Source organism: Setaria italica, unplaced genomic scaffold (assembly GCF_000263155.2).
Source record: "Setaria italica strain Yugu1 unplaced genomic scaffold, Setaria_italica_v2.0 scaffold_14, whole genome shotgun sequence".
In the NCBI taxonomy this organism is placed as follows: domain Eukaryota; kingdom Viridiplantae; phylum Streptophyta; class Magnoliopsida; order Poales; family Poaceae; genus Setaria; species Setaria italica.
In genome coordinates this window covers 1-27,500 of record NW_014576738.1, presented here as the reverse complement: position 1 = coordinate 27,500, position 27,500 = coordinate 1, and the positions used below count along the sequence as shown (strand labels likewise).

Below are 27,500 nucleotides of genomic sequence, written 5' to 3'. Positions count from 1 at the left end.
ATCTGCTTGGACCCGCTCCAATACCCATAGGAAAATCCCCAGTCATATTCAGCGTACCTATCCCTGCAATCAAATAGATTGTCCCAAGGGCCCCATATTCTAGGAGCCCAAGTTATGCTATTGAAAATTCGTTCCTCTAGCAGTTCCGGTTTGACCATTCCGTTCCCTTTTTCAAACTCCACTTCTTTTCATATAGCAATCCCTAATCAAAGAGAGAACAATATCCATTTCAAAACATTTCTAACGGATTCCTTGGTTCGGACCGACGAAGTAATGGCACTCGATTATTATCAACCCGAGTGCAATCTTTTTCTGTCGGTAAGGATTGCACCAGAGCACCTTCTACTTCTAATAGGCCATGAACTATAGATAGAGAAGAATCATTCTGAGCGAGTCCATAAGAAGCGACCCACTTTTTCATCGGTTCCGGGGGAAGACCAAAGATCTTGCGCGACCGGTCCGCCAGAAAAACTCAAAAGAGAAAGAAGTCTCGTTAATCTCTTCATGCTCGTTCCAAGTTCGAAGTACCGTTTGGCCAAAGAAAAAGCCGCTTCCTGACACGATTGCCTGTTTATATAGATAGATATAGGATCTATGGGGTTATTACTTAGAAGTCTATTTTGTACAAGACCCCCTCCTATCTGATAGAAAAGGGTCCCATGATCCCGAGCCGGTCTTATCTTGGCTCGCAAACCCCAAGTTTGTCTATGAAGAGCTAATCTAATTGTATTAGTTTCTATAATGGATTTCTTATGTGGAATACTAATGGATAGGGCCTCGTTGCTAAGTGCTACAAGATCTAGTGCACTGGAACTCGTGGTTATGGACCCGAATCCTTTAGTATGGAACATTGTCTTTTCCAAGTAAAAACCCCTAGTATATGAAAGAATGAAAAGGTGCTTTCGTTCTTGTGGAATAAGAAGCCCTCGTACCTTAATGAAAGGAAAATAGGAATTTTTCGTTAGGTATTTGACCAAATAGGATCGTCCAGTTCCTATAGAACCCATCACTAAAATACCCGATAGGGCTAAGCGGAACGAAAAGGGTTTTCCATAAGATGGTAAATGAAAACGATTAGCCCCACACGAGGTTTGGGAATAAGTGATTGTCTGATAATGAGCAAGGAATATACGTCTTTCTGCTAAAGAGCATCTATTAAACTCATAATTCATTAGATCCTTGTTAGCAATGTCAACTAGGTATCATAAGTAAATGGATCCCGGTTGTTCAATCCTTTGATAACCAAGGTCATTCTTTGCTAAAGAGAAATGATCACTATGGGTCAGACTCAATAGAATTGGATCCATTCCAAATAGCGAGAATTAGGATTCTTGATCCCTCTCAATCTCTCTTTCAATTCGAGGATCCAGAGAGGTGTTTTCATAGTCATCTCCGAATATTTGCCATCTCCGAATATTTGCCATCTCCGAATATTTTCGATTTCATTTTTCTATGATATGTCTTTCTATATGAAAATTGGTTATTTACGATGTACGATGATCCCTGTTAAGCATCCATGGCTGAATGGTTAAAGCGCCCAACTCATAATTGGTAAATTTGCGGGTTCAATTCCTGCTGGATGCACGCGAACGGGAACGTTCCATAAGTCTATTGGAACTGGCTCTCTATCTATGGAATCTCATCCATCATCCATACATAACGAATTGGTATGGTATATTCATACCATAACATAAGAACAATAAGAACTCGAATTCTTATCGATACTGGAACTCAGAGCATAGGAGGGAAAGTCGATTTATGGATGGAATCAAATACGCAGTATTTACAGAAAAGAGTCTTCGTTTATTGGGAAAGAATCAATATACTTCTAATGTCGAATCGGGATTCACTAAGACAGAAATAAAGCATTGGGTCGAACTCTTCTTTGGTGTTAAGGTAGTAGCTGTGAATAGCCATCGACTACCCGGAAAGGGTAGAAGAATGGGACCTATTCTGGGACATACAATGCATTACAGACGTATGATCATTACCCTTCAACCGGGTTATTCTATTCCACTTCTAGATAGAGAAACGAACTAAAGGAGAATACTTAATAATACGGCGAAACATTTATACAAACACCTATCCCGAGCACACGCAAGGGAACCGTAGACAGGCAAGTGAAATCCAATCCACGAAATAAATTGATCCATGGACGGCACCGTTGTGGTAAAGGTCGTAATGCCAGAGGAATCATTACCGTAAGGCATAGAGGGGGAGGTCATAAGCGCCTATACCGTAAAATCGATTTTCGACGGAATCAAAAAGACATATCTGGTAGAATCGTAACCATAGAATACGACCCTAATCGAAATGCATACATTTGTCTCATACACTATGGGGATGGTGAGAAGAGATATATTTTACATCCCAGAGGGGCTATAATTGGAGATACTATTGTTTCTGGTACAAAAGTTCCTATATCAATGGGAAATGCCCTACCTTTGAGTGCGGTTTGAACTATTGATTTACGTAATTGGAAGTAACCAATTAGGTTTACGACGAAACCTAGAAATCGATCACTGATCCAATTTGACTACCTCTACGGGATAGACCTCAACAGAAAACTGTTGAGTAACGGCAGCAAGTGATTGAGTTCAGTAGTTCCTCATAGAAAATTATTGACTCTAGAGATATGGTAATATGGAGAAGACAAAATTGTTTGAAGCACGCACAGAACCGGAAGCGCCCCTTGTTTCAAAGAGAGGAGGACGGGTTATTCACATTTAATTTGATGGTCAGAGGCGAATTGAAAGCTAAGCAGTGGTAATTAAGACCCCCGGGTGAAAATAGGGATGTCTCCTACGTTACCCATAATATGTGGAAGTATCGACGTAATTTCATAGAGTCATTCGATCTGAATGCTACATGAAGAACATAAGCCAGATGACGGAACGCGGAGACCTAGGATGTAGAAGATCATAACATGAGCGATTCGGCAGATTTGGATTCCTTTTCTATATATCCACTCATGTGGTACTTCATCATACGATTCATATAAGATCCATCTGTCTAGAGATCGTCATATACATCTAGAAAGCCGTATGCTTTGGAAGAAGCTTGTACAGTTTGGGAAGGGGTTTTTTGAGAAAAAAGAAGAATCTACTTCAACCGATATGCCCTTAGGCACGGCCATACATAACATAGAAATCACACGTGGAAGGGGTGGGCAATTAGCTAGAGCAGCAGGTGCTGTAGCGAAACTGATTGCAAAAGAGGGTAAATTGGCCACTTTAAGATTACCATCTGGGGAGGTCCGTTTGGTATCCCAAAACTGCTTAGCAACAGTCGGACAAGTGGGTAATGTTGGGGTGAACCAAAAAAGTTTGGGTAGAGCCGGATCTAAGTGTTGGCTAGGTAAACGCCCCGTAGTAAGAGGGGTAGTTATGAACCCTGTGGACCACCCCCATGGGGGCGGTGAAGGGAAAGCCCCCATTGGTAGAAAAAAACCCACAACCCCTTGGGGTTATCCTGCGCTTGGAAGAAGAACTAGGAAAAGGAAAAAATATAGTGATAGTTTTATTCTTCGTCGCCGTAAGTAAATACGTAACTAGGAATATGGAAAATTGCATTTTTGGAATTTGCAATAATGCGATGGGCGAACGACGGGAATTGAACCCGCGCATGGTGGATTCACAATCCACTGCCTTGATCCACTTGGCTACATCCGCCCCTTATCCAGCTAAAGGATTTTCTCTTTTTTCCATTCATCATTATTCTATTTATTCTGACCTCCATACCTCGATCGAGATAGTGGACATAGGATGCCACTCTTTAAAATGAAAAAAAGGAGTAATCAGCTGTGACACGAAAAAAAACGAATCCTTTTGTAGCTCGTCATTTATTGGCAAAAATCGAAAAGGTTAATATGAAGGAGGAGAAAGAAATATAGTAACGTGGTCCCGGGCATCTAGCATTCTACCCGCAATGGTTGGCCATACAATCGCGATTCATAATGGAAAGGAACATATACCTATTTACATAACAAATCCTATGGTAGGTCGCAAATTGGGGGAATTCGTGCCTACTCGGCATTTCACGAGTTATGAAAGTGCAAGAAAAGATACTAAATCTCGTCGTTAACTGAATTCAGAATAGAAAGATTCAGAATAAACAAAGAAATAATTGGATTCAAATAAAGTAAGATAGACGGGTAATAACCTTATTTATGACAAGTTTCAAATTGGTAAAGTATACCCCTAGGATAAAGAAGAAGAAGAACGAGCTAAGGAAACTCGCAAGAAAAGTTCCAACTGATCGTCTACTTAAATTCGAACGGGTTTTCAAAGCACAAAAACGCATACATATGTCTGTTTTCAAAGCACAAAGAGTTCTTGATGAGATTCGCTGGCGTTACTACGAGGAAACCGTTATGATACTGAACCTCATGCCTTATCGAGCGTCTTATCCCATCTTAAAGTTGGTTTATTCGGCAGCAGCAAATGCTACTCATTATAGGGATTTCGACAAAGCGAATTTATTCATCACTAAAGCCGAAGTCAGTAGGGGTACTATTATGAAAAAATTCAGACCTCGAGCTCGAGGACGTAGTTATTCTATAAAAAAAACCATGTGTCATATAACAATTGTACTAAATATAGTAAAGAAATCTAAATAATCTTTAGATCAATCCAAGATTTCGATTCCCAATAAAAAAAGAAATAGAATAGAAAATATGGGACAAAAAATAAATCCACTCGGTTTCAGACTTGGTACAACCCAAAATCACCATTCCTTTTGGTTCGCACAACCAAAAAATTATTCTGAAGGTCTACAGGAAGATAAAAAAATACGGAATTGTATCAAGAACTATATACAACAGAATAGGAAAAAAGGCTCGAATAGAAAATAGAATCAGACTCAAGTTCTGAAGTAATTACACATATAGAAATTCAAAAAGAAATTGATACAATCCACGTCATAATCCATATTGGATTCCCCAATTTATTAAAGAAAAAGGGAGCAATCGAAGAATTAGAGAAAGATCTCCAAAAGGAAGTTAATTCTGTAAACCAGAGACTTAATATTGCTATCGAAAAGGTTAAAGAACCTTATAGACAACCTAATATTCTTGCAGAATATATAGCTTTCCAATTAAAAAATAGAGTTTCATTCCGAAAAGCAATGAAAAAAGCCATTGAATTAACTAAAAAAGCAGACATAAAGGGAGTAAAAATCAAAATTGCGGGTCGTCTAGCAGGAAAGAAATTGCACGTGCCGAATGCATCAAAAAGGGCAGACTGCCCCTACAAACAATTCGCGCTAAAATTGATTATTGCTGCTATCCAATTCGAACTATCTATGGAGTATTAGGTGTAAAAATTTGGATATTCGTAGAAGAAGAATAACTAACCCAGTCTTCCCATTCTGCTCGTTGATAGAATAAGACAAGAACTTCTTTTTCCCAAAATCCCTAAAAAAAGAAGAAATTATATCTCTTTCTATAAGATTTAATGAAAATTGATAAATCTTTTAATATAATTGCTATGCTTAGTGTGTGACTCGTTAGTTTTTTCTTTAGGGTCAAAAATGAGGATTTATAAAAAAAAATTGGCTGAACCCTACTAAAAATAGAAAAAAACTTAGTAATTCTAGAAAATTAACTAATAACCAACCTATTGCTTCGTATGTCGAGATCCTAACTAAGAACCAGTCACTATGTGAATAAATACATCTATAAAAATGAGTAGATCTATCATATAGTTGTAGCAACTGCATTTTTTTCTCTACAAAAGAAACCTGATTTTAGGCTGTGAAGCAAAACTAAAGGGATGTGGATAAAAGGAGGGATGATAGATAGAAGGAAGAAGAATAAGAAAGATATAGGATTCCAATGTGTATGGTCTATGAATTACATCATAAAAAAAAAGCAATGTGATAAAGCATCAATATAATAAAATAATAAAAAAAAGAGAGAATTCGAAATCGTAACTTTTGAAATAACAAATCAAAATTTAAAGAAATAAAAAAGAGCAGCCCGCGTTAATAAAACTGAGAAAATTGACTCGGAAGACATTTTTTGGAAGCTCCATTGCAGGATTCAAACCTAACCATTAAAGGAGAAGCAGTGGGAACGAGAAAACCTATGACGGCATCGGATTTTATTGAAAAGAATCCTAACACTTCATTGGGTGGGATGGCGGAACAAACCAAAAAAGTGGCTTTATTGATAAGATTCTAAATTAACAAATAAGACAGGAAAGAGTAAATATTCGCCCGCGAAATCCTTATTGGATTAGAATACTTTACCACGATTCAATAAGAATAAAAATAAGGAGATTCCAAAATATTATGGAATTAGAGAAATTCGCACGCTTTCTCATTTAATTCGCGAGGAGCTGGATGAGAAGAAACTCTCATGTCCAGTTTTGCAGTAGAGATGGAACTAAGAAAGAACCGTCGACTATAACCCCAAAAGAACTAGATTTCGTAAACAACATAGAGGAAGAATGAAGGGAAAATCCTGCCGAGGCAATCGTATTTGTTTTGGTAGATATGCTCTTCAAGTACTTGAACCCGCTTGGATCACCGCAAGACAGATAGAAGCAGGACGAAGAGCAATGACACGATATGCACGTCGTGGTGGAAAAATATGGGTGCGTATATTTCCCGACAAACCGGTTACAATGAGACCCACAGAAACACGTATGGGCTCAGGAAAGGGATCCCCCGAATATTGGGTAGCCGTTGTTAAACCAGGTAGAATACTTTATGAAATGAGCGGAGTATCCGAAACTGTAGCTAGAGCAGCTATCTCTATAGCTGCCAGTAAAATGCCCATACGAAGTCAATTTCTTCGATTAGAGATATAGAACCCCAAAAAGGAGTATTTAAGATAAAAAACCCCAGGTTTTTCTTTCTAGAAAGACAATATTTCTTTCATCCTTTTGCATTGAAATAACAAATTGAAATCAAAATAATATGATTCAACCTCAGACCCTTTTAAATGTAGCAGATAACAGTGGAGCTAGAAAATTGATGTGTATTCGAGTCATAGGAGCCGCTGGTAATCAGCGATATGCTCGTATTGGTGATGTTATTGTTGCTGTAATCAAAGACGCAGTGCCCCAAATGCCTCTAGAAAGATCCGAAGTAATTCGAGCTGTAATTGTACGTACATGTAAAGAATTCAAATGCGAAGATGGTATAATAATACGCTATGATGACAATGCAGCAGTTATCATTGATCAAAAAGGAAATCCAAAAGGAACTCGAGTTTTTGGCGCGATTGCCGAAGAATTGAGAGAATTGAATTTTACTAAAATAGTTTCATTAGCTCCTGAAGTATTATAAACACTAGTAGACGAGATATAGATCAAAGAAAAAATTAGTAGATTGTGTCTCACGTATATGCTTTAAAATCTAAAATTAAAAGAAAAAGGAAAACATGTTGATTATAGAAAAATTAGGAGGAACCTAGAATTAGAGTCTTATGGGCAAGGACACTATTGCTGATTTACTAACCTCTATAAGAAACGCAGACATGAATAAAAAAGGAACTGTTCGAGTAGTATCCACAAATATTACCGAAAACATTGTTAAAATACTTCTACGAGAGGGTTTTATTGAAAGTGTTCGGAAACATCAGGAAAGTAACAGATATTTCTTGGTTTCAACTTGCGACATCAAAAGAGAAAGACTAGAAAGGGAATATATAGAACTAGAACCTCTTTAAAGCGTATCAGCCGACCTGGCTTACGAATTTATGTCAACTATCAAGGAATTCCTAAGGTTTTGGGCGGAATGGGAATTGCTATTCTTTCTACCTCTCGAGGTATAATGACAGATCGAGAAGCTCGACTAAACAGAATTGGGGGAGAAGTCTTATGTTATATATGGTAATGGCCCCACCTATAGTACCCGAATTCTATCTCGAACTTCCTATTTTGAAAATAAAAATTGAAAAATAGGAGAAAAAAAAATATGACAGAAAAAAAAAAACCGAGAGAAGCAAAAGTCACTTTCGAAGGTTTAGTTACGGAAGCCCTACCCAACGGAATGTTCCGCGTTCGCCTAGAGAATGACACCATCATCCTGGGCTATATTTCAGGAAAGATCCGGTCTAGCTCTATACGAATACTGATGGGGGATAGGGTCAAAATTGAAGTAAGTCGTTATGACTCCAGCAAGGGGCGTATAATTTATAGACTTCCCCATAAGGATTCGAAGCGTACCGAAGACTCGAAGGATACTGAAGATTTGAAGGATACCAAAGATTCAAAGGATTAGGTTTTTCTAGGGTAATAACTTCCAAGTTTCAAAATTTAAGTGAAGAGACTCATTTTTTCCAAAAGAATAGATTCATAGTTTAAGAAAGGAATACCTATATATGAAAATAGAGCTTCCGTTCGTAAAATTTGTACAAAATGTCGACTGATTCGCAGGCGTGGACGAATTAGAGTCATTTGTTCCAATCCGAAGCATAAACAAAGACAGGGGTAATCTTTCGAAAAAGGAGCTTTTCTTTCTAAAAAGTAAAAAAAAGTACCTACGGAAATGTCCAAATTCCAAATAAAAAAATGAGAGTAAAGGATATATTTTACCTGAAACGGATATCTTTGTATCTTTTTTTCTTTTTGTTATTTCTAACTCATATTTATGAGATAATAAAATATGACAAAAGCTATACCAAAAATAGGTTCACGTAAGAAAGTGCGTATTGGTTTGCGTAGGAATGCCCGTTTTAGTTTACGGAAGAGTGCACGTAGAATAACAAAAGGGGTTATTCATGTTCAAGCCAGTTTCAACAATACCATTATAACCGTTACAGACCCACAAGGTCGGGTGGTTTTCTGGTCCTCTGCAGGTACTTGTGGATTCAAAAGCTCACGAAAAGCATCACCCTATGCTGGTCAAAGAACAGCAGTAGATGCTATTCGTACAGTGGGTTTGCAACGAGCAGAAGTTATGGTAAAAGGTGCTGGTAGCGGAAGAGACGCCGCATTACGAGCCATTGCTAAAGTGGTGTACGGTTAAGTTGTATACGCGATGTAACACCTATGCCGCATAATGGATGTCGACCTCCTAAAAAAAGACGTCTGTAAAAGAATTAAACCGCTTTCAAGAGAAATAAACGATTCAATGATCAAATAATAATACTAGTCCGTTATGGTTCGAGAGGAGGTAACAGGATCCACCCAAACACTAGAGTGGAAGTGTGTTGAATCAAGAGTAGATAGTAAGCGTCTTTATTATGGTCGTTTCATTCTGTCCCCGCTTAGAAAAGGTCAAGCGGATACTGTCGGTATTGCCTTGCGAAGAGCTTTACTTGGAGAATAGAAGGAACGTGTATCACACGCGCCAAATTTGGGAATGTGCCACACGAATATTCTACAATAGTAGGTATTGAAGAATCCATACAAGAAATTTTACTAAATTGAAAGAAATTGTATTGAGAAGTAATCTCTATGGAGTTAGAGACGCATCAATTGCGTCAAAGGTCCTAGATACATAACCGCTCAAGATATAATCTTACCGCCTTCCGTAGAAATCGTTGATACGACACAACCTATAGCTAACTTGAGAGAGCCGATTGATTTCTATATTGAGTTACAGATCAAGAGAGATCGCGGATATCATACGGAACTCAGAAAGAACTCTCAAGATGGAAGTTATCCTATAGATGCTGTATCCATGCCTGTTCGAAATGTGAATTATAGTATTTTTTCTTGTGGGAATGGAAATGAAAAACATGAGATACTTTTTCTAGAAATATGGACGAATGGAAGTTTAACTCCTAAAGAAGCGCTTTATGAAGCTTCTCGTAATTTGATTGATTTATTTCTTCCTTTTCTACACGCAGAGGAAGAGGGCACTAGTTTCGAAGAAAATAAAACAGATTTACTCCACCCCTTTTAACCTTTCAAAAAAGATTCACTAATCTAAAGAAAAACAAAAAAGGAATTCCATTGAATTGTATTTTTATTGATCAATTAGAATTGCCTTCTAGAACGTATAATTGTCTCAAAAGGGCCAATATACATACACTATTGGACCTTTTGAGTAAGACTGAAGAGGATCTTATGCGAATTGAAAGTTTTCGTATGGAAGATGGAAAACTTATATGGGACACTCTCGAGAAGCATCTCCCAATTGATTTACTTAAGAACAAGTTCTCGCTTTAAATCCATTGCAATTTTTTCCTCTTTTTCTTTTTTTTTGAATTAGAATAAAAAGAAAAAAAAGCAATTTTGCATCTTTGGCACAATCTATATTTTCGCGAAATGGATCATAATAAAATGGATTTTAGGTATCTAGGGAAGATTCACTTGGAAGTAACTATTTCCTAGATACCCATGCAGGGGCTTCGCGGTTGAATGAATCAACTCGAAAAATCCCTAAAAAAGACCTAAAGTTAAGGATTTATCAATGGGTAATGTTGCTCCAATACCTAACCAAAGAGCTACTGCAGTACCGAGTAAAAAAACGGTCGTAGCTACTGGCGACGAAATGGATTTTGGAATTTATTGACATTCTCTAGAAAGGGTACTGTCAATAAGCCCGTTGGCACAGAAACCATTAAGAGAACGCCCAATAACTTATTGGGTACTGTACGGAGTATTGAAATACGGGAAAGAAGTACCACTCGGGTAATATTTCCAGAGGAGTTGCAAACGGATCCGCCGGTTCACCAATCATTGACGGCTCGAGAACCGCTAAACCTACATTACACGCAATAGTACCTAGAATTACTACTGGAAAAATGTATAAAGATCGTTGGGCCACGCGGGTTCCCCGTAATAATTATGTCCCATCCCTTTAGCTAATTTTGCTCTTAATACAGGATCATTTAAGTCAGGTTTCTTTGTTATTGGGATAGGTGAATTCTTTAGGATCCATCCCCCAAAGGAACCGGACATGAGAATTTTTCATCATCCGGCTCGAGCAAGAATGAAAGAAATAAGACCGTGGAGAATCCACAATAGAATAGGGTATATAATGACTCAATGACTCAAGGCAAGAAAAGCTTTATCAGATTATCTTTTCCGAAGTTGCGCCTATACTACTCATTGAAAAGAATCCTATTCTTATGCGTAAATGCTCATATCCAAGTGGGCTTACAAATTTGATCATGATCAATTGCTTTGTGGATTGTCTCTTGATTAGTTGGTGTTTATCCCCTCAATATCGCAAGTTTCTTACATCCAAACAAAGTATTTACTTGTTACTAATAAAAAATCAAAAAGTTTAGCCTACGTTCTTCCTTAGATCCCTTCTTTTACTCCGATAGTATTGCGGATCGAAATCGATGCAAAGAAAATGAATGCATTTCCATACTATAATAAAAAGTATGTGTAATAAATATAGAATTGGATCATATCACATGACTTATTCCATTTATACTCTATGGGATCTTACGGAGCCTGCTCATGGATGACATGGTTGGGGTATGATCATAGAAAATATTCTCCTCGAGTGAACCAGCCTATCCTTCCTAGATAGGGGACTTACGTGTTGATTGGATGCGGAGACACCTTTGGTCGTGAATTCTAATGTGGCAGATCCAATTCTCTATCTGCATGGCCAAATTAATAATTCAAGTCACACACTCCCATAATCCGCCTTATTTTCTTTCGTAAAATTAACTTCAACTATAACTATTTGTATCAAATAGTTCGAAGTTGAAGAGAAGTATCCAAATGACATGTCTTATTGTAAAATAGATATGTTTGTAGCAATGAAATACCACAACCTACCCTATATGATATATGAGAATTAGAATTCTCTATGATATGCTTTCCCTATAAAGGACCCGAAATACCTTGCTTACGTATCATTGGAAAGTGCATTAACATAAATACGGCAGTAAGCAGAGGTAGTACAAAGGTATGTAAACTATAAAACGAGTCAAAGTGGATTGGCCCACACTAGCACTTCCACGTAATAATTCCACTAAAGGGGATCCTATTACTGGAATCGCGTCAGGTACACCTGTCACAATTTTGACTGCCCAATAACCAATTTGATCCCAAGGCAAAGAATAACCAGTTACACCAAATGATGCAGTCAATACAGCCAAAACCACACCTGTGACCCAAGTTAATTCACGGGGTTTTTTAAATCCACCTGTGAGATACACACGAAATACGTGCAGGATCATCATTAGAACCATCATACTTGCTGACCATCGATGAACTGATCGGATTAACCAACCAAAGTTGGCTCCGTCATTATATATTGAACGGAGGAAAAAGCCTCTGTAACGGTTGGTCGGTAGTAAAAAGTCATAGCAAAACCGGTAGCGACTTGTACTAGAAAACAAGTAAGTGTAATTCCCCCTAAACAATAAAATATGTTTACATGAGGAGGAACATATTTACTAGTTATATCATCAGCAATTGCCTGAATCTCAAGACGTTCCTCAACCAATCATATACTTTATTGAGATAGGTAACTAGCCCGATTCCCCCTCCGAGAACCGTATATGAAAATTTCATCTCGTACGGCTCAAGCAGAAACACACAATTTTCAACGGATATTAGAAAAAAAAGTTCAAAACTTCACCAGCCACGGTATTCGATCGATTTGCCTTGAAGATATGAAATAAGAAAAATCCAGAATTTCTTCTTTGTGATGATAATGCCAAAAAATCTCAAGTTGGCTCATCTGTCTTTCTTTCCCGTATGTTGATCATTAGAGGCCTCTTGACTTTTCTCTTCCCTATTTTTTATTTATTTGATTTTTTTACTTGTAAAAAAATCAAATAAAAATTTATAGTGGTTTTCTGATAGAAATTTTCTTGTTGCGATCCTATGAATCAGTTCAATTAAAACCTTAGATTCATACTAGAGCCACGATGATTGAGTCTCAAGCTAAACAAAAGGCAAGGGTTCTTCGAATAAAAACCGCTTGATGATCATTTATTGAAAGAGAAAAAAATTGTCTTTTGGGCAAACAAAATTGGAAGGAAGAAAATTTCTTTTTTTATTAAGAACTACTTGAATTTTTTTTTTTCAGTCTGGTTGCGAGGTCTAAATAGTGAGTATGAATCATAGTTCCATTTTTTTTCTTGATCCACTCTATGTATTTCGTGTTCCAGATACTAGAATAAATAATATCCGACGAATTAGAATCATCTTGATAGAGATAACAGGCCCTTTCTATGTATTATCAATAGGATCAATTCTAACAAGTCACACACTCATATTCCAGAGATACCGAAACAAAAAAATCCACGGTCGAACTACCAGAATGTCTAGAAATGTGAAGCTTAAAGTAGAAAGGCTTTTTTTGGATGGAAAAACTATGACTTCATAGTTTTTGTTAGTAGAAACCTAATTCGTTAAAATTCCGTCCAGTAAACAGAAGAATTATAAATTTCTAAAATGATAGATAGGAATATCGCGAATAAAGCCATTGCGACCCCCATAAAAGGAGTAGTCCCCCAACCCGGAGCTACTTTCCCATATTCCGAATTCAAGGGTTTCAATAAACTACTGCGCCAGTCCGTTTTGGCTTAGGTCTAGAACTATCTTCAACGGTTTGTGTAGCCATAAATTCTATTTAATCATTGGTGTTGACTTTGTATACTATTCCGTGTAGTTGTAAATACACGATCTTTTCCTAGATCCATTGTAATCTTGAAATTCTATAAAAATGGAAACAGCAACTTTAGTCGCCATCTCCATATCTGGTTTACTTGTAAGCTTTACTGGGTATGCCTTATATACCGCGTTTGGGCAACCCTCTCAACAATTAAGAGATCCATTCGAAGAACATGGGGACTAATTGAAGTAAGAAGTCTCCCCTCTGGGGGACTTCTTACTTCAATGAAATTATTTATTTCCTTCAATTAAATTATTTCATTTTTTAGTCGGAACCTTAGGTGGTTCTCGGAAGAAGATAGCGAAAAAAATTATCCCTAAAGTCGAAACTAAAAGGAACGTATAAACCAATGCTTCCATAGATTCGATCCTGGTTTATTTACAATTATAACTTCCACACCTATTCACTTATCATTTGGGAGCATTTCCCATATAAAAAAAGAAAAAGAGTCAAAGAAAGGACAGGAGATGTTTTTCATGTCAAATCAAAAAAGAGAGGTGAAAGATACCATAGCAATGTGGTATCAGGCTGCCTGTCTCTTTGTAGTTGGATCTCCAACTTTTTGGAATGTTCCAAATTCAACTTGAGCATCCAAGTCTGGATCAATACCAGCAAAAACATCTCGGAACAAGGTTCGAGCGCCATGCCAAATGTGTCCGAAAAAGAAGAGCAAAGCAAAGGTAGCATGACCAAAAGTGAACCAACCCCTTGGACTGCTGCGAAAAACACCATCTGATTTCAAAGTAGCTCGATCTAATTCAAAAATTTCCCCTAATTGAGCACGCCGCGCATATTTTTTTACAGTAGCAGGATCAGAATAACTTACTCCATTAAGTTCGCCACCATAGAACTCCACCGTTACCCTACTTGTTCAACACTATATTTGGATTCTGCTCTTCTAAAAGGAACGTCCGCTCTCACAATTCCCTCTTCATCTACCAAAACTACCGGAAATGTTTCAAAAAAAGTAGGCATACGACGTACAAAAAGCTCGCGTCCTTCTTTATCTCTAAAGACGGGATGTCCTAACCATCCAACAGCTATTCCATCCCCATTGTCCATTGAGCCTGCTCTGAATAATCCCCCCTTTGCCGGATTATTACCAATATAATCATAAAAGGCTAATTTTTCGGGAATTTTAGACCAAGCTTCTGACAAACTAAGATTTTCGGCTAACCCATCGCTAACTCTTCGATATATTTCTTGCTGAAAGTATCCCTGATCCCACTGATAACGAGTAGGCCCAAATAATTCGATTGGGGTAGTTGCCGATCCATACCACATAGTTCCGGCAACTACGAAAGCAGCAAAAAAAACAGCAGCGATACTACTGGAAAGTACAGTTTCAATATTGCCCATACGTAATCCTTTGTATAGACGTTGCGGCGGACGGACACTAAGATGGAATAGGCCCGCTAATATGCCCAATGTACCCGCAGCAATATGATGCGAAGCTATTCCTCCCGGAACGAAAGGATCAAAACCTTCTGCACCCCACGCAGGATTTACAGCTTGTACTTTTCCAGTTAGTCCGTAAGGATCGGACACCCATATCCCAGGGCCATATAAACCCGTTACATGAAATGCACCAAAGCCAAAACAAGCCACCCCTGCAAGAAATAAATGAATTCCAAAGATCTTGGGCAAATCCAAAGAAGGTTTTCCCGTCCGCTCATCACAGAATATTTCTAGGTCCCAATATACCCAATGCCAGATAGCTGCCAAGAAACACAAGCCAGAAAACACAATATGCGCACCTGCTACACCTTCATAACTCCAAATACCCGGATTCGTTACAGTTCCTCTGAAATACTCCAACCACCCCACGAATTGGTTATTCCTAAACGAGTCATGAAGGGGATGACGAACATACCTTGTCTCCACATTGGATCCAGAACAGGATCAGAGGGATCAAAAACCGCTAATTCGTATAAAGCCATCGAGCCAGCCCAACCAGAAACTAGAGCTGTGTGCATTATATGCACCGAAAGCAATCGACCCGGATCATTCAATACGACAGTATGAACACGATACCAAGGCAAACCCATGGAAATACCCCTTTAGCAAAGAAAAATAGACACGATGTCGCTTTATTTTATCGCATTGGAAAAAACTATCCCTATGTACCTAACCCTTCCAGGGGATTCTATGTCAGAAAGCGTAAATATTTATTTCATTCCATTAAAAATAACAAGCCAATTCTGTTTGTAAGAAGAAAGAGAAGCAGATCTATTCTATACTCGATAAGTGCCAATATGCAATGGGTAGCTTGGGCTATTTGGGAAAACTAAGAATAGATCCTTAATCCCTCTTTGTTTATCATTCGAATCACGGATTCCTTTTTCTTTATTCAATCTGTCTTACCTTCCTTATATGTATAATCTTTCAATCTATGTATTAATAGAATCTATAGTATTCTTATAGAATAAGAAAAAAATGAAGATAATAAACTCTGGATTCTTTCTTTCTCTTCCATTCTTACGTTTCCATATTAAAGTGTAGTTTTCTTACTTAAATTTAATAATATTAATCTAATATGCCCATTGGTGTTCCAAAAGTACCTTACCGGATTCCCGGAGATGAAGAAGCGACTTGGGTTGACTTATACAATGTTATGTATCGAGAAAGGACACTTTTTTTAGGTCAAGAGATTCGTTGCGAGATCACGAATCATATTACGGGTCTGATGGTATATCTCAGTATAGAAGATGGAATTAGCGATATTTTTTTGTTTATAAACTCCCCTGGCGGGTGGCTAATCTCAGGAATGGCGATTTTTGATACGATGCAAACGGTGACACTGATATATATACAATATGCCTCGGAATAGCCGCCTCCATGGCCTCCTTCATTCTGCTTGGAGGAGAACCCACCAAGCGTATAGCATTCCCTCACGCTAGGATTATGCTTCACCAACCTGCTAGTGCTTATTATCGGGCAAGGACACCAGAATTTTTACTAGAAGTGGAAGAGTTACACAAAGTTCGCGAAATGATCACAAGGGTTTATGCACTAAGAACAGGCAAGCCTTTTTGGGTTGTATCCGAAGACATGGAAAGGGATGTTTTTATGTCAGCAGACGAAGCCAAAGCTTATGGACTGTCGATATGTAGGGGATGAAATGATTGACGAGCACTGCGATACTGATCCAGTGTGGTTTCCAGAAATGTTTAAGGATTGGTAGTGGCTGGATTTCTTGTAAATTTATTTCAAACCTAAATTCGGATTTTATGCTATTTTATAGAAAATAGAAATACTTCATGATGATGAATCATCAGGTTAAGATCGATCTAAACCAATCCATTTTTTCTATATACATACGACATGCCAACGGTTAAACAACTTATTAGAAATGCAAGACAGCCAATACGAAATGCTAGAAAATCGGCCGCGCTTAAGGGATGTCCTCAGCGTCGAGGAACATGTGCTAGGGTGTATGTGCGACTCGTTCAGATCATGAGTTCAAACAAATAAGAAAATTTTTGAAGTATCCATGATCGGTACCAATGAATCGGATAGAGCTTCTCTATCCTAGATTTCTATGGTATATGGAATTTATGGTTTCCTTTGGTGCAAATTCAATCATCTAGATTGGAATTGCAAGAAGCAATTCCTCCATTGGTAGCAAATGGTTATCCATTAAGCGGAGGAAATAGTAATAAAAAGAAAAAGGTTTCTGCTCCTTTATCTTAAAAGAACGGACTAAAGGGCCAGCTACTTAGTCAACTTTCATAATTAAATACCGTCACTGTATGAATAACTCTTATTGTGAAAAGAGCTATTTACTCTATAATGGATAGGTAGAGCCAAAGAATGTGAACTATACAAGTTCACAATACCTTTTGATGAAATGAAAGAAAGGGCTCCGGTGTATAGAGAGGGCCTCGCCGTTTAAAAGGGAACCATAGAAACGATGGAACCCACTGTTTTTTTAATATCGTTAGAATTTGTTATTTCTATGCGAAATAAGTGAAGAGAATAGAATAAAAAATCGTGGTTGGGAAGGTTATAGTAGCAAAAGCCATTGGAATTAATATTTATATATCGGAATAATTCGTTTTGTTATTAATGGGAAAAAGAGGGTTAAAAAGAAGAGAAATCATTAGTTATTCATTAAGGTTAATTTGATTCAATGACCAGAGTTCCGCGAGGATATATAGCTCGAAGACGACGAACAAAAATGCGTTCATTTGCCTCAAACTTTAGAGGGGCTCATTTAAGACTTAATCGAATGATTACTCAACAAGTAAGAAGAGCTTTTGTTTCTTCTCATCGAGATAGAGGCAGGCAAAAGAGGGATTTCGTCGTTTGTGGATCACTCGGATAAACGCAGCAACACGGGTATATAACGTATTCGATAGTTATAGTAAATTAATACACAATCTGTACAAGAAGGAATTGATTCTTAATCGTAAAATGCTGCACAAGTAGCTGTATCAAATCCAAATAATCTTTACACGATTCCAATAAAATAAAGACCATCAATTAAAGGGATAAAAAAGTAATATACAGGAATAATTAAAAACGAATTCCCGGAGAGGGAACTCCGGGAAGATACAATAAATTAAGATTAAGTGGTAGGAATCAACGAGCATGTTGCAATAAATAAAAAAACTATTTCTTTTTTCCCATTTTTCTTTCTTATAACAAACACAAGAATCAAAACTGGATTACTTTCTTTATATATGAGTCTGACCCTTTCGAATAAAACATCAACAATCGGAACTTAAGTTTCGATTGTTGTTTCTTAAATTCTGGTTGGAGTTTCTTAAGTTTCGATTGGAATTGAACTTTTGTGTTAATTGAGGAATATGTCTATTTTTTCTGTGTCTAGGACCAGTAATTATTGAAATTGACTGGGCTTGAAATTGCTTCTCATTCTCATAGTTACGAAATGGTAAGAAAGATAAAATACGAGCCTGTTTTATAGCAAGAGTAATTAATCGTTGTTGTTTCAAGGTTAATCTATTTATTCGTCTGGATAATATTTTTCCTTGTTCACTAATAAATCGATTAATTAAACTCATGTTTCTATAATCAATTCGATCCCCCGGGCCTATTCGAGAACGCCTACGAAAAGGTTGTTTGGATTTACGAAAAGGTTGTTTGAATTTACGAAAAGGTTGCTTTGATTTATGAAAAGTTTGTTTGGATTTACGAAAGGGTTGCTTAAATTTATGAAAAGGTTGTTTAGATATATACATGATTTATTCCTTATTTAAAAATTTGAAAAAAAAAAAATGGATTTCTTTATTTTATTAATTTTGGATCCAGAAGAAGTAGTCTTTCTTTGGTCCATATATTATTTAATTCATATACTATATATAAAAATAAAAATATAAACCCTCTATACAATACATATGAAATAATATCTACCTAAAATCAGATGAGTTGATTTGTATTTTGTGTTCCATCTATGTTCTATATATTTAATAAGAAGTTCTTACTCTTTCTGTTCTTTGGAAAAATTGAACACACGATGCTCCTATTTCTTTATTTCATTATGAGTCGTATGCTTGCGACAATAACGACAAAATTTTCTTAATTCTAATTGTCCGGGTGTATTGTGGCGATTCTTTTGAGTACTATATCTAGAAATCCCCGTCGATTCCTTATTGGTACCCTTTCGAACACAATTAATACATTCCAAAATAACTCGGATTCTAACATCTTTGCCCTTGGCCATGAACCTCCTTTCCTTTTTGGATCGACTTAACTTAATTCTTATACCTATTCTTTTATTCTTCTATTTTGGATCCAAAGAAGAAGAATAAAATCCATAGAAGCTCCTAACTAAAAATGCGATTTCTAAAGATTTTGTTGTAATTCTTCGAATTCTCTAACGAATCCAATAGAATAAAAAATTTTTGAAATTCGTAAATTAAGTAATAAAAAATAGAGAAATAATTAAAGAATACAATCCTTATCCATCTTTTCTTTCTTTTTGCTTCATATACTAAAAAAGAATTCAAAAAGGGAAAATTTCGTCATGTCATGTCATGTCACGAAGAATTCTATCTCTCGCATAGGAATAACTAGAATTAAACTCTCGCATAGGAATAACTAGAATTAAAAAAAAGGGAATGACAAAGCATCTGGGAATAAACGATTGATTTCTATCAATAAACCTGCTAAAGCCCCAAACCATAGAGTACTTAGCACGGGTGCTACAGAGAGATATGTTTTTATATCCCGCATTGAAAATCCTCCTTCCGTATTGGAATACATATATGATCAGATACTCTTGCCCAAGATCCTTTGTATTTCTTTTGTTTAGGCGAAATTCCTAACTAAAAAAACAAAATCAATATTCTATATATATAGAATGAATCATAATAGACGAGATTTTCCTATCCCTAAAAAAGATGACCCCTTCTTCCTATACATTACTAAGGAATAGGAATCGTTCTTTTCTAGGTGAAATTCGACTGGATTTTAGATGTATACCCTTCCCTTCCTTGATTATATGAGACCAAAAACAAGAAATGACAAGAAAGTTCTATATAGATAGAGAAATAGAAGAAAATTACGATGTGGAAAACAAGAAAGGAATTATGTACAATCCCCTTGTAGAACAATTTGGAAAAGGGATGTAGCGCAGCTTGGTAGCGCGTTTGTTTTGGGTACAAAATGTCACAGGTTCAAATCCTGTCATCCCTACCTATTAATTCTCTCTTCTTTATGGGCAGTAGTGGGGAGATCAATTAAAGTGGGTATAACTTGAATTTGTGGATACTATACGGACGTGAGACACGTTAGGAGTAGAAAAGGATTTGCTTTTTGTTTTGAGAGCGCTCTTAGTTCAGTTTGGTAGAACGCGGGTCTCCAAAACCCGATGTCGTAGGTTCAAATCCTACAGAGCGTGATTCCATATATCTTCTGTCAAACAGAGTAAAATAACTTAAAAAAACAAAGTAGAATTGCAATTCCAATTTGACCTCCTCCAGACCAGAGAAGAGAGGAGGTCAATCAAAAAAGAAATATTACTCAATCAAAGATCCAACTGATCCCCACGCCTGTATTGCAAATACGCAGTCACGAATAATCCCGCTAAAGTAATAGGAATTAGGCCTAAGACGATTCCAAATAGAAAAACTTCAATCATTTCGATTTGTTCGAGGGGATAAAAAAAAAGAGGTACGATCTATCTCTAAATAATAGTCTAAATTATCCACGAATCTCAATGACCAAGAAAAGAATTGATAATTAGTGTGGAAAAGAGTCTAGAATACCAGGAATCCAAAAGAAAGATTATTCTTTTCTGACTTATTCATTCAATTCATTTCAAATAAGACGTATCTTGTTCAAGCCAATAAATAGAGCTGGGGTTATAGTTAAAGCAGCCAGTAGAAAACCGAAATAACTAGTTATAGTAAGCATGAAGGGGTTAAATTCCATTTATTTTTTTACTACACTACATATGTTGGTAAAGCACTTACCTAAGTTATGGAAAATTCATAATTCATCGGTTATTTTAGATAATACTAAAAAACAAGATAGAGTGAGATACAAAAGTGTAAAAGAAAATCGATTCATCAGACGGGACATGAGTCCCTAATGCCGAATCAAGAGATTTGTTGTGGAATTTGTCAGTAAAGTAATAATATTAAAAACTAGATCATCTAACCCCATTGAAAAATAAAATTGGGTTTTCGGGGAAATTTTGGAAAAAAAGATTAATAAAGAATTTAATTTGAAAAAAGTTCTTTCTATTTCGGATTATTTCTTTTTCAATAGGATGGATTTCATCCTTTTTTTGGAACAAACGGTCAAATATTCCCCTATTCCTTCTTATCAAATATTCCCCTATTCCTTCTTATTTTAACTCATTGTATTCCATATGGAATAAGAGGAGAAGAAAAGCATTCCACGACCCCCGAAGGGCCCCCTGAAAAAGGGAACTCTTCCTTGAATTTACTTTTTTTTATTTATTTTTATTCGTTTTTTGAACCCCAACCAAAGTTGATTCGAAGTTACTTCAATTATCCTTTTCTTTTAAGTTCTTTTCGTAAAGTTCCATGCTTGCAGTTTGGTCAAGAAAGTTAGACTTAATCCAACAAACAAGACAAGGATTGATTACGAATCTTGATTCTTCAAAGAATCTATTCTGTTTCTTTCATAACGGATTATCTACTATTCGATTTTCTATTTATTAGATATTATTTTATGCTAACCAATTTCATTCCTTAAAGGGAAAGGTTGGATTCGAATGAAACTTTTATTTAACTAAAAAAAGGGATAGATTTTGCATATACTTATCCTTGTATTGCGTCAATATGAGAATATCCTTTCTAAATTCTTTATCTTATTGATCATTAACTTAGGTTTTCCCAAGATCTTGGCCGCTATTAGAAATGAAATTATTCTACTATTCCGAAGACAATGAAAATAAGTAGGACTCCAAAAATTGTGGGGTTCTATTGCTGCCTTGAATAACATGTAATTTCCCTATAGACAAGGAACAAAGAAGAGAAAAAAGGAATTCTGTTTCGGGACCAAGCAAAACTGGATTGCTGTGCCATAGGAAGGATAGCTATACTAATTCGGTATACTCAAAATACACCTTTGGTACAAAATTGACAATCTCACAAGGATGAAATATCAGTAATTTTCTATTTACTGGTCGATCCCATCTTTTACGGAATCAATTCCTTTTTTGAATGTACAAAAATTTGAGGAGCTCAGCATGTCTGGAAGCACGGGAGAACGTTCTTTTGCTGATATTATTACCAGTATTCGATACTGGGTTATTCATAGCATTACTATACCTTCCCTATTCATTGCGGGTTGGTTATTTGTCAGTACGGGTTTAGCTTATGACGTGTTTGGAAGTCCTCGACCAAACGAGTATTTCACGGAAAGCCGACAAGGAATTCCATTAATAACCGACCGTTTTGATTCTTTAGAACAACTAGATGAATTTAGTAGATCCTTTTAGGAGGCCCCCAATGACCATAGATCGAACCTATCCTATTTTTACAGTGCGATGGCTGGCTGTTCACGGATTAGCTGTACCCACGGTTTTTTTCTTGGGATCAATATCAGCAATGCAGTTCATCCAACGATAAACCAAATTCCAACTATAGAACTATGACACAATCAAACCCGAATGAACAAAATGTTGAATTGAATCGTACCAGTCTATACTGGGGTTTATTACTCATTTTTGTACTTGCTGTTTTATTTTCCAATTATTTCTTCAATTGAGAGAAAGAAAGAGAGTAGTAATAATTCTCTTATCCCATTTGGAAGGATACCATCCTTATAACTATCCATGACTGTTTTTGTCTCTAGCATGACCACTTGAGAAAATGTGGAGGAAAGTAGGGGAAATGGCCGATACTACTGGAAGAATTCCTCTTTGGCTGATAGGTACTGTAACTGGTATTCTTGTGATTGGTTTAATAGGTGTTTTCTTTTACGGTTCGTATTCTGGATTGGGTTCATCTCTATAGTAATCGGAGGATCCAGATTGTAAACATGAAAAAGTAGGAGCTTAGCGGGTCCTTACCCCCCTTTATCTGATTAGAGCGGAAAGGGCCCGCAGAATTCTTATAACGCGATTTTATTCCATAATCTAGAAATTGGTTACCTAATTTCTATTTGTAAAAATAACAAAGAGAAAACCTTTGCTCTGATGGTTAGAATCCCTCTATTTATTCTTTTGTTTGTTAATGATGTTAGTGAAGCAATCCATCGGTCCATTTAAAGCCCTCGCCTTTCACCCATAAAATGGATTCACTCTTATGAAGCAACAAGAAAGAGGGGAGAGGATCCAGTATTTTATTCCATGAAGGAAGTATCCTGCAAATCATTGATTTAGTTTCGAGTAATAAACTAATAAAACCTTAATCAAAACTACTCAACTAGCCTAAACCACCCTTAAATGGGAGGGTATACATTTTTTTTTACCAAATTTCTGTAAGTTCGAAGTTGAACTTAATTGAAAAAGTCAAGCAATTCCATTTGCTCAAAATAAATTTGTCCCCCGCCATACTTTCTTTCCCTCTGTTTGTCCACTACCGCGCCCGAACCTAAACAAAGGAAGTCCAAAAGATAGACCCGAATAAAGAATAACTAGTAATCTTTGACAAAACAAATAAGAAGAAAAATGATTCTTACTTCGATACAAGAAAAGAAGAATCGACACAAGAAAAAGGCAAAAAAGCCTTTTTCTTGTGCCCAATAGAGGATTAAGAAGACCCGCAATTCCTCCTAAAAGGACTTGTTCCTTTTATTGTTCTCGCCTCTGCCTTGGATCCTCTTCTTTTGCATGAGATAGAAATAAGGAATTCCAGAAATCGAGGCTTTTTTCTAACTTGATGGTAAGAAATCCCAGGATCTAGAAATTCATTTCGTACAATTGAACCTTTTCAAACTGTTTCTTTTTGAGAACCAAAAAAACTTGTGCCAAAATAACAGATGCGAAGAAGAACAAAAGGCCTTGGACGCGCAATGGATCCTGAAGCACTATTTCTGCATCCCCCTGACCAAACCCTCCGACATTAGGATTGCTTGTTAATGGTTGATCAAGCTTGATCGATTCCCCCTCTGAAACTAGAAGTTCTGGCCCGGGAGGTATAATATCAATCACTTGGCGTCCATCCGACGCATCGACTATGGATATTTCATATCCCCCCTTTTCTTTACGTAGTATTTTTTTTACTATACCTGTTGACGTAGCATTATAGACCGTATTGTTACTCTTGCTACCATCAGGATAGATCTGTCCCCTTCCTCGGTTTCCCCCTACATATATGGGATATTTTAAGAAATGAACGTCTTTTTTCGTAGCAGGATCGGGGGAAAGAATAGGAAAGACAATTTCACTATATTTCTTACCGGGAACAGGGCCTATCACAAGAATATTTTTTTTATTGGGACGATAACTCTGAAAAGAGAGATTTCCTATCTTTTCTTTCAACTCAGGAGAAATACGGTCAGGCGGCGCTAATTCGAATCCCTCGGGCAAAATAAGAACAGCACCCACATTCAACCCTCCCTTTTTACCATTAGCAAGAACTTGTTCAGCTGCATATCATAAGGGATTCGAAGAACTGCTTCAAATACAGTATCAGGAAGCACTGCTTGGGGAACCTCAATATCCACGGGCTTATTAGCTAAATGGCAATTGGCACATACAATTCGTCCAGTTGCTTCCCGTGGGTTTTCATAACCTGCTGCGCAAAAATGGGATATGCATTTGAAATAGATGTGCGAGTTATTACGTATATCATGATCGATACGGAAATCGATCGAATCATCTGTTCCTTTAACCAAGAAAAAGTATTTCTATTTTCCATGTCCAATCGCGGATCCCGGAATTTCTACAATAAATTAGATAGGTAGCTAAGCTAATCTAGTTCCCTATACACGAGTCTGTTGTCATTCTACTGCAACAGTTGTACTGGAATGATGAATACCTTGAGCAGGTAGAAATAGAAAGAATTTTGCTAAAAAGGAAAAGGCTTTCTTTCTAAAGGAAGAAATATGCTAATTTGATTAATATTAGGAAAAATATTAGGAAATCAAATGAGTGAGTTTATGCTTCACTAATCGAATGATAAATGACTACAAGTGAAGGAGATAGACGGTTTAAACAAAAAAAGACCCAAAATTTCAAACACGTGTCTAGAATAACAGGAAAACTACAAACAAAAATAGTGAAAATTAGCTCGTTAGGAGCCCATCCAAAATTGTTGTAGACCCAACGAATTAGTAGTTCCCAACCGCGGGTGGAGTGAAATCCAACAAAAAAATCAGTAACTAAAAGAATAAAAAAAGCTTTTATTGAGTCATTTAAGTTATAGAAAAATTCCTGAACCCAAGAATTAAAATGACAAGTTCTTCTTTACCCAGAAAAAAAGAACCACTTAGAATAGCCAAACAGATTATATTTGTTGAGAAATGCAAAATGGTATGGAGATGATCCTCATTATCTATTTTGGCCAATTGTATTATTTCCTTGTGTATTCCTATAGGAGGTTTTTGTACATGTGTCTTCGGTTTCTCTTTTATCATTTCGTCCAAGAGAAAAAGTTCTTCTAATTCTATGAATCCTTCTAGAATCCTTTTCTCTTGAATATCAGTTAAGAAAGTTTCGGATTGCCTGGTATTCCACCAATTCTTAATCCAAAGTTCCAGGCATTTGTTAAAAGAGAAAGAGATTCCCCAGGGCAAAAGTACGATAAATACAAGATATAGGAAAGAAGGCAATGCTTTCTTTTTTTTCATTTTTGATCTGTAAATTGAGTTGTTAATGAATCCGCTTCATTCGCCGACTCTATTTCATTCGCTGAATATATATGATATTTCTTTTCTTTGAAACACAAATTCTATAACAAGGTTTGAGACCTTGTGTTTGTATCTATTTATCTTTTTGTATACTAGTGGAATTTCATTGTATTGGGTTCTTTCTTAGATCTAAATGGAGTGGAATAGAGAAATAAAAAAAAGGCCTTTCATATAAAAATGGAAGAATATTATGCCATATATCTCACTTGGATAAAACAAATTAGAAGCAATTTTCTCTTATTCTCGTTTGTTCCTTCCTTTAGATAAATACTCGAAAATCCCTTACAATTGCAAAAAATTGCAATTGGTACTCAAAATACTTCAATTGGTACACGCAAGAAATAGGCCAATTCGGCAGCTTTTTGTTCAATTTCTCGTGGAGTAAAAAACTTCTCATCAGTACGAGTCAAGGGAATGACCCCCTGGCCCCGGATTTCCATATAAAGGATACGACGAGGATAAAGACCCTCTTTAACCTGAATCCTAATTGATTGGATATCCCGCACAAGGAATCGAAGGAAGATGCGACGTTTTATTCCAGGGAATCCCCAACGAAAAATGCACACTATTCCCTCTTTTCTATCGAATCGGTCATAACCACTGCCTACATTCCACAAAATAGTGCACCACAAATAGGAGCTAATGAATAGGCCCGCGATTCCGTAGAAAGACATCACGACCCCCTGTGGAAAAAAAAGAATTTGTTGAGATGGAAGTACGGATATCATATTCTTACCAAGATAACTGGAAGCCCCAACCGCTAAGAATCCTAATGAACCTAGAAAAAGAATACAGGCCCAGAAAAAATTACCTCTTTTTCGAGAACCTTTTAGAAGTTCTATCCATATGTGTTCTGATCGCCAATTCATATTAGATATACTAAATCCAGTAGCGGTCAATTGAAATTGAGAGAATAAGCTAAATGATTTTGACTTTACTTTTTTTGATTCTGAAATAACCTTCAGTAGCTAGTACTCCTGTGAAATAATTGGTTAGATACATTGACTTTCTATTCAAAAAGAATTCGTGGATCCACTTAAAAAAAACTCGCTATACTCGGCTACGCATATGCATGCATTTATGCTCGTAGCCTATATCTGCATCCATAGACGTTTTTCATTTGTGTGTAGAAAGAGCTACATACCCTATCATATTATATTACTTACACAAAAAAATATCTGTATTATGATCCTGGAAATACATTAAGAAAATTGGGCCCCGTCGTTTCTAGACAATCTTATTTTTCTGCACATAAAGAAATAAGGAAGCCATTGCAATTGCTGGAAATACTAAGCCTACTAAAGGCACGAAAATAGAGGGTAAGTTAAAATCTGTCATAGAATATGTGTCTCAATTCAAATTTACTATTTCTATCTATTCGAAATATATCTTAAGATTCTTATGATATAATTAAGTATATCTATTATAAGGAATATTGACTATTGTATTTTTTAGTTTACAAAATAAAGATTTTGTATAGAATACTATTTTTTTTAGAATACTAAAGTATTCTATATCTATAAAAAAAAAAAAAATGAATGGAATAGATAATAAGAAAATTGCAAAAAAGGGGAACTAATTAAAAATATTTGATTTTTCTTTTCCCATTCTCATCACCTTTCTATCCTTCTAATCGAACTTGAAATGGAGTCAAAAGAAAA

At 36.5% G+C, this 27,500-nt stretch overlaps 1 protein-coding gene and 2 non-coding genes across 3 annotated transcripts; all 3 read left to right on the top strand.

Annotated features, from left to right (window-relative positions):
- Positions 1-2,057: 2,057 nt before the first annotated feature.
- Positions 2,058-4,849, top strand: LOC111256063 (50S ribosomal protein L2, chloroplastic; the record flags this gene model as incomplete). Its single annotated transcript, XM_022823646.1, has 2 exons — positions 2,058-2,448; positions 3,112-4,849. Coding segments are annotated over 2 exons (822 nt in total), but the record flags the coding sequence as incomplete, so codon positions are not given.
- Positions 4,850-20,131: 15,282 nt separating this feature from the next.
- On the top strand, positions 20,132-20,205 carry TRNAP-UGG. Its single transcript has one exon. It is a non-coding gene; the product is annotated as a tRNA-Pro (tRNA).
- A 131-nt stretch (positions 20,206-20,336) lies between these two features.
- On the top strand, positions 20,337-20,410 carry TRNAW-CCA. The gene has a single exon. It is a non-coding gene; the product is annotated as a tRNA-Trp (tRNA).
- Positions 20,411-27,500: the final 7,090 nt, after the last annotated feature.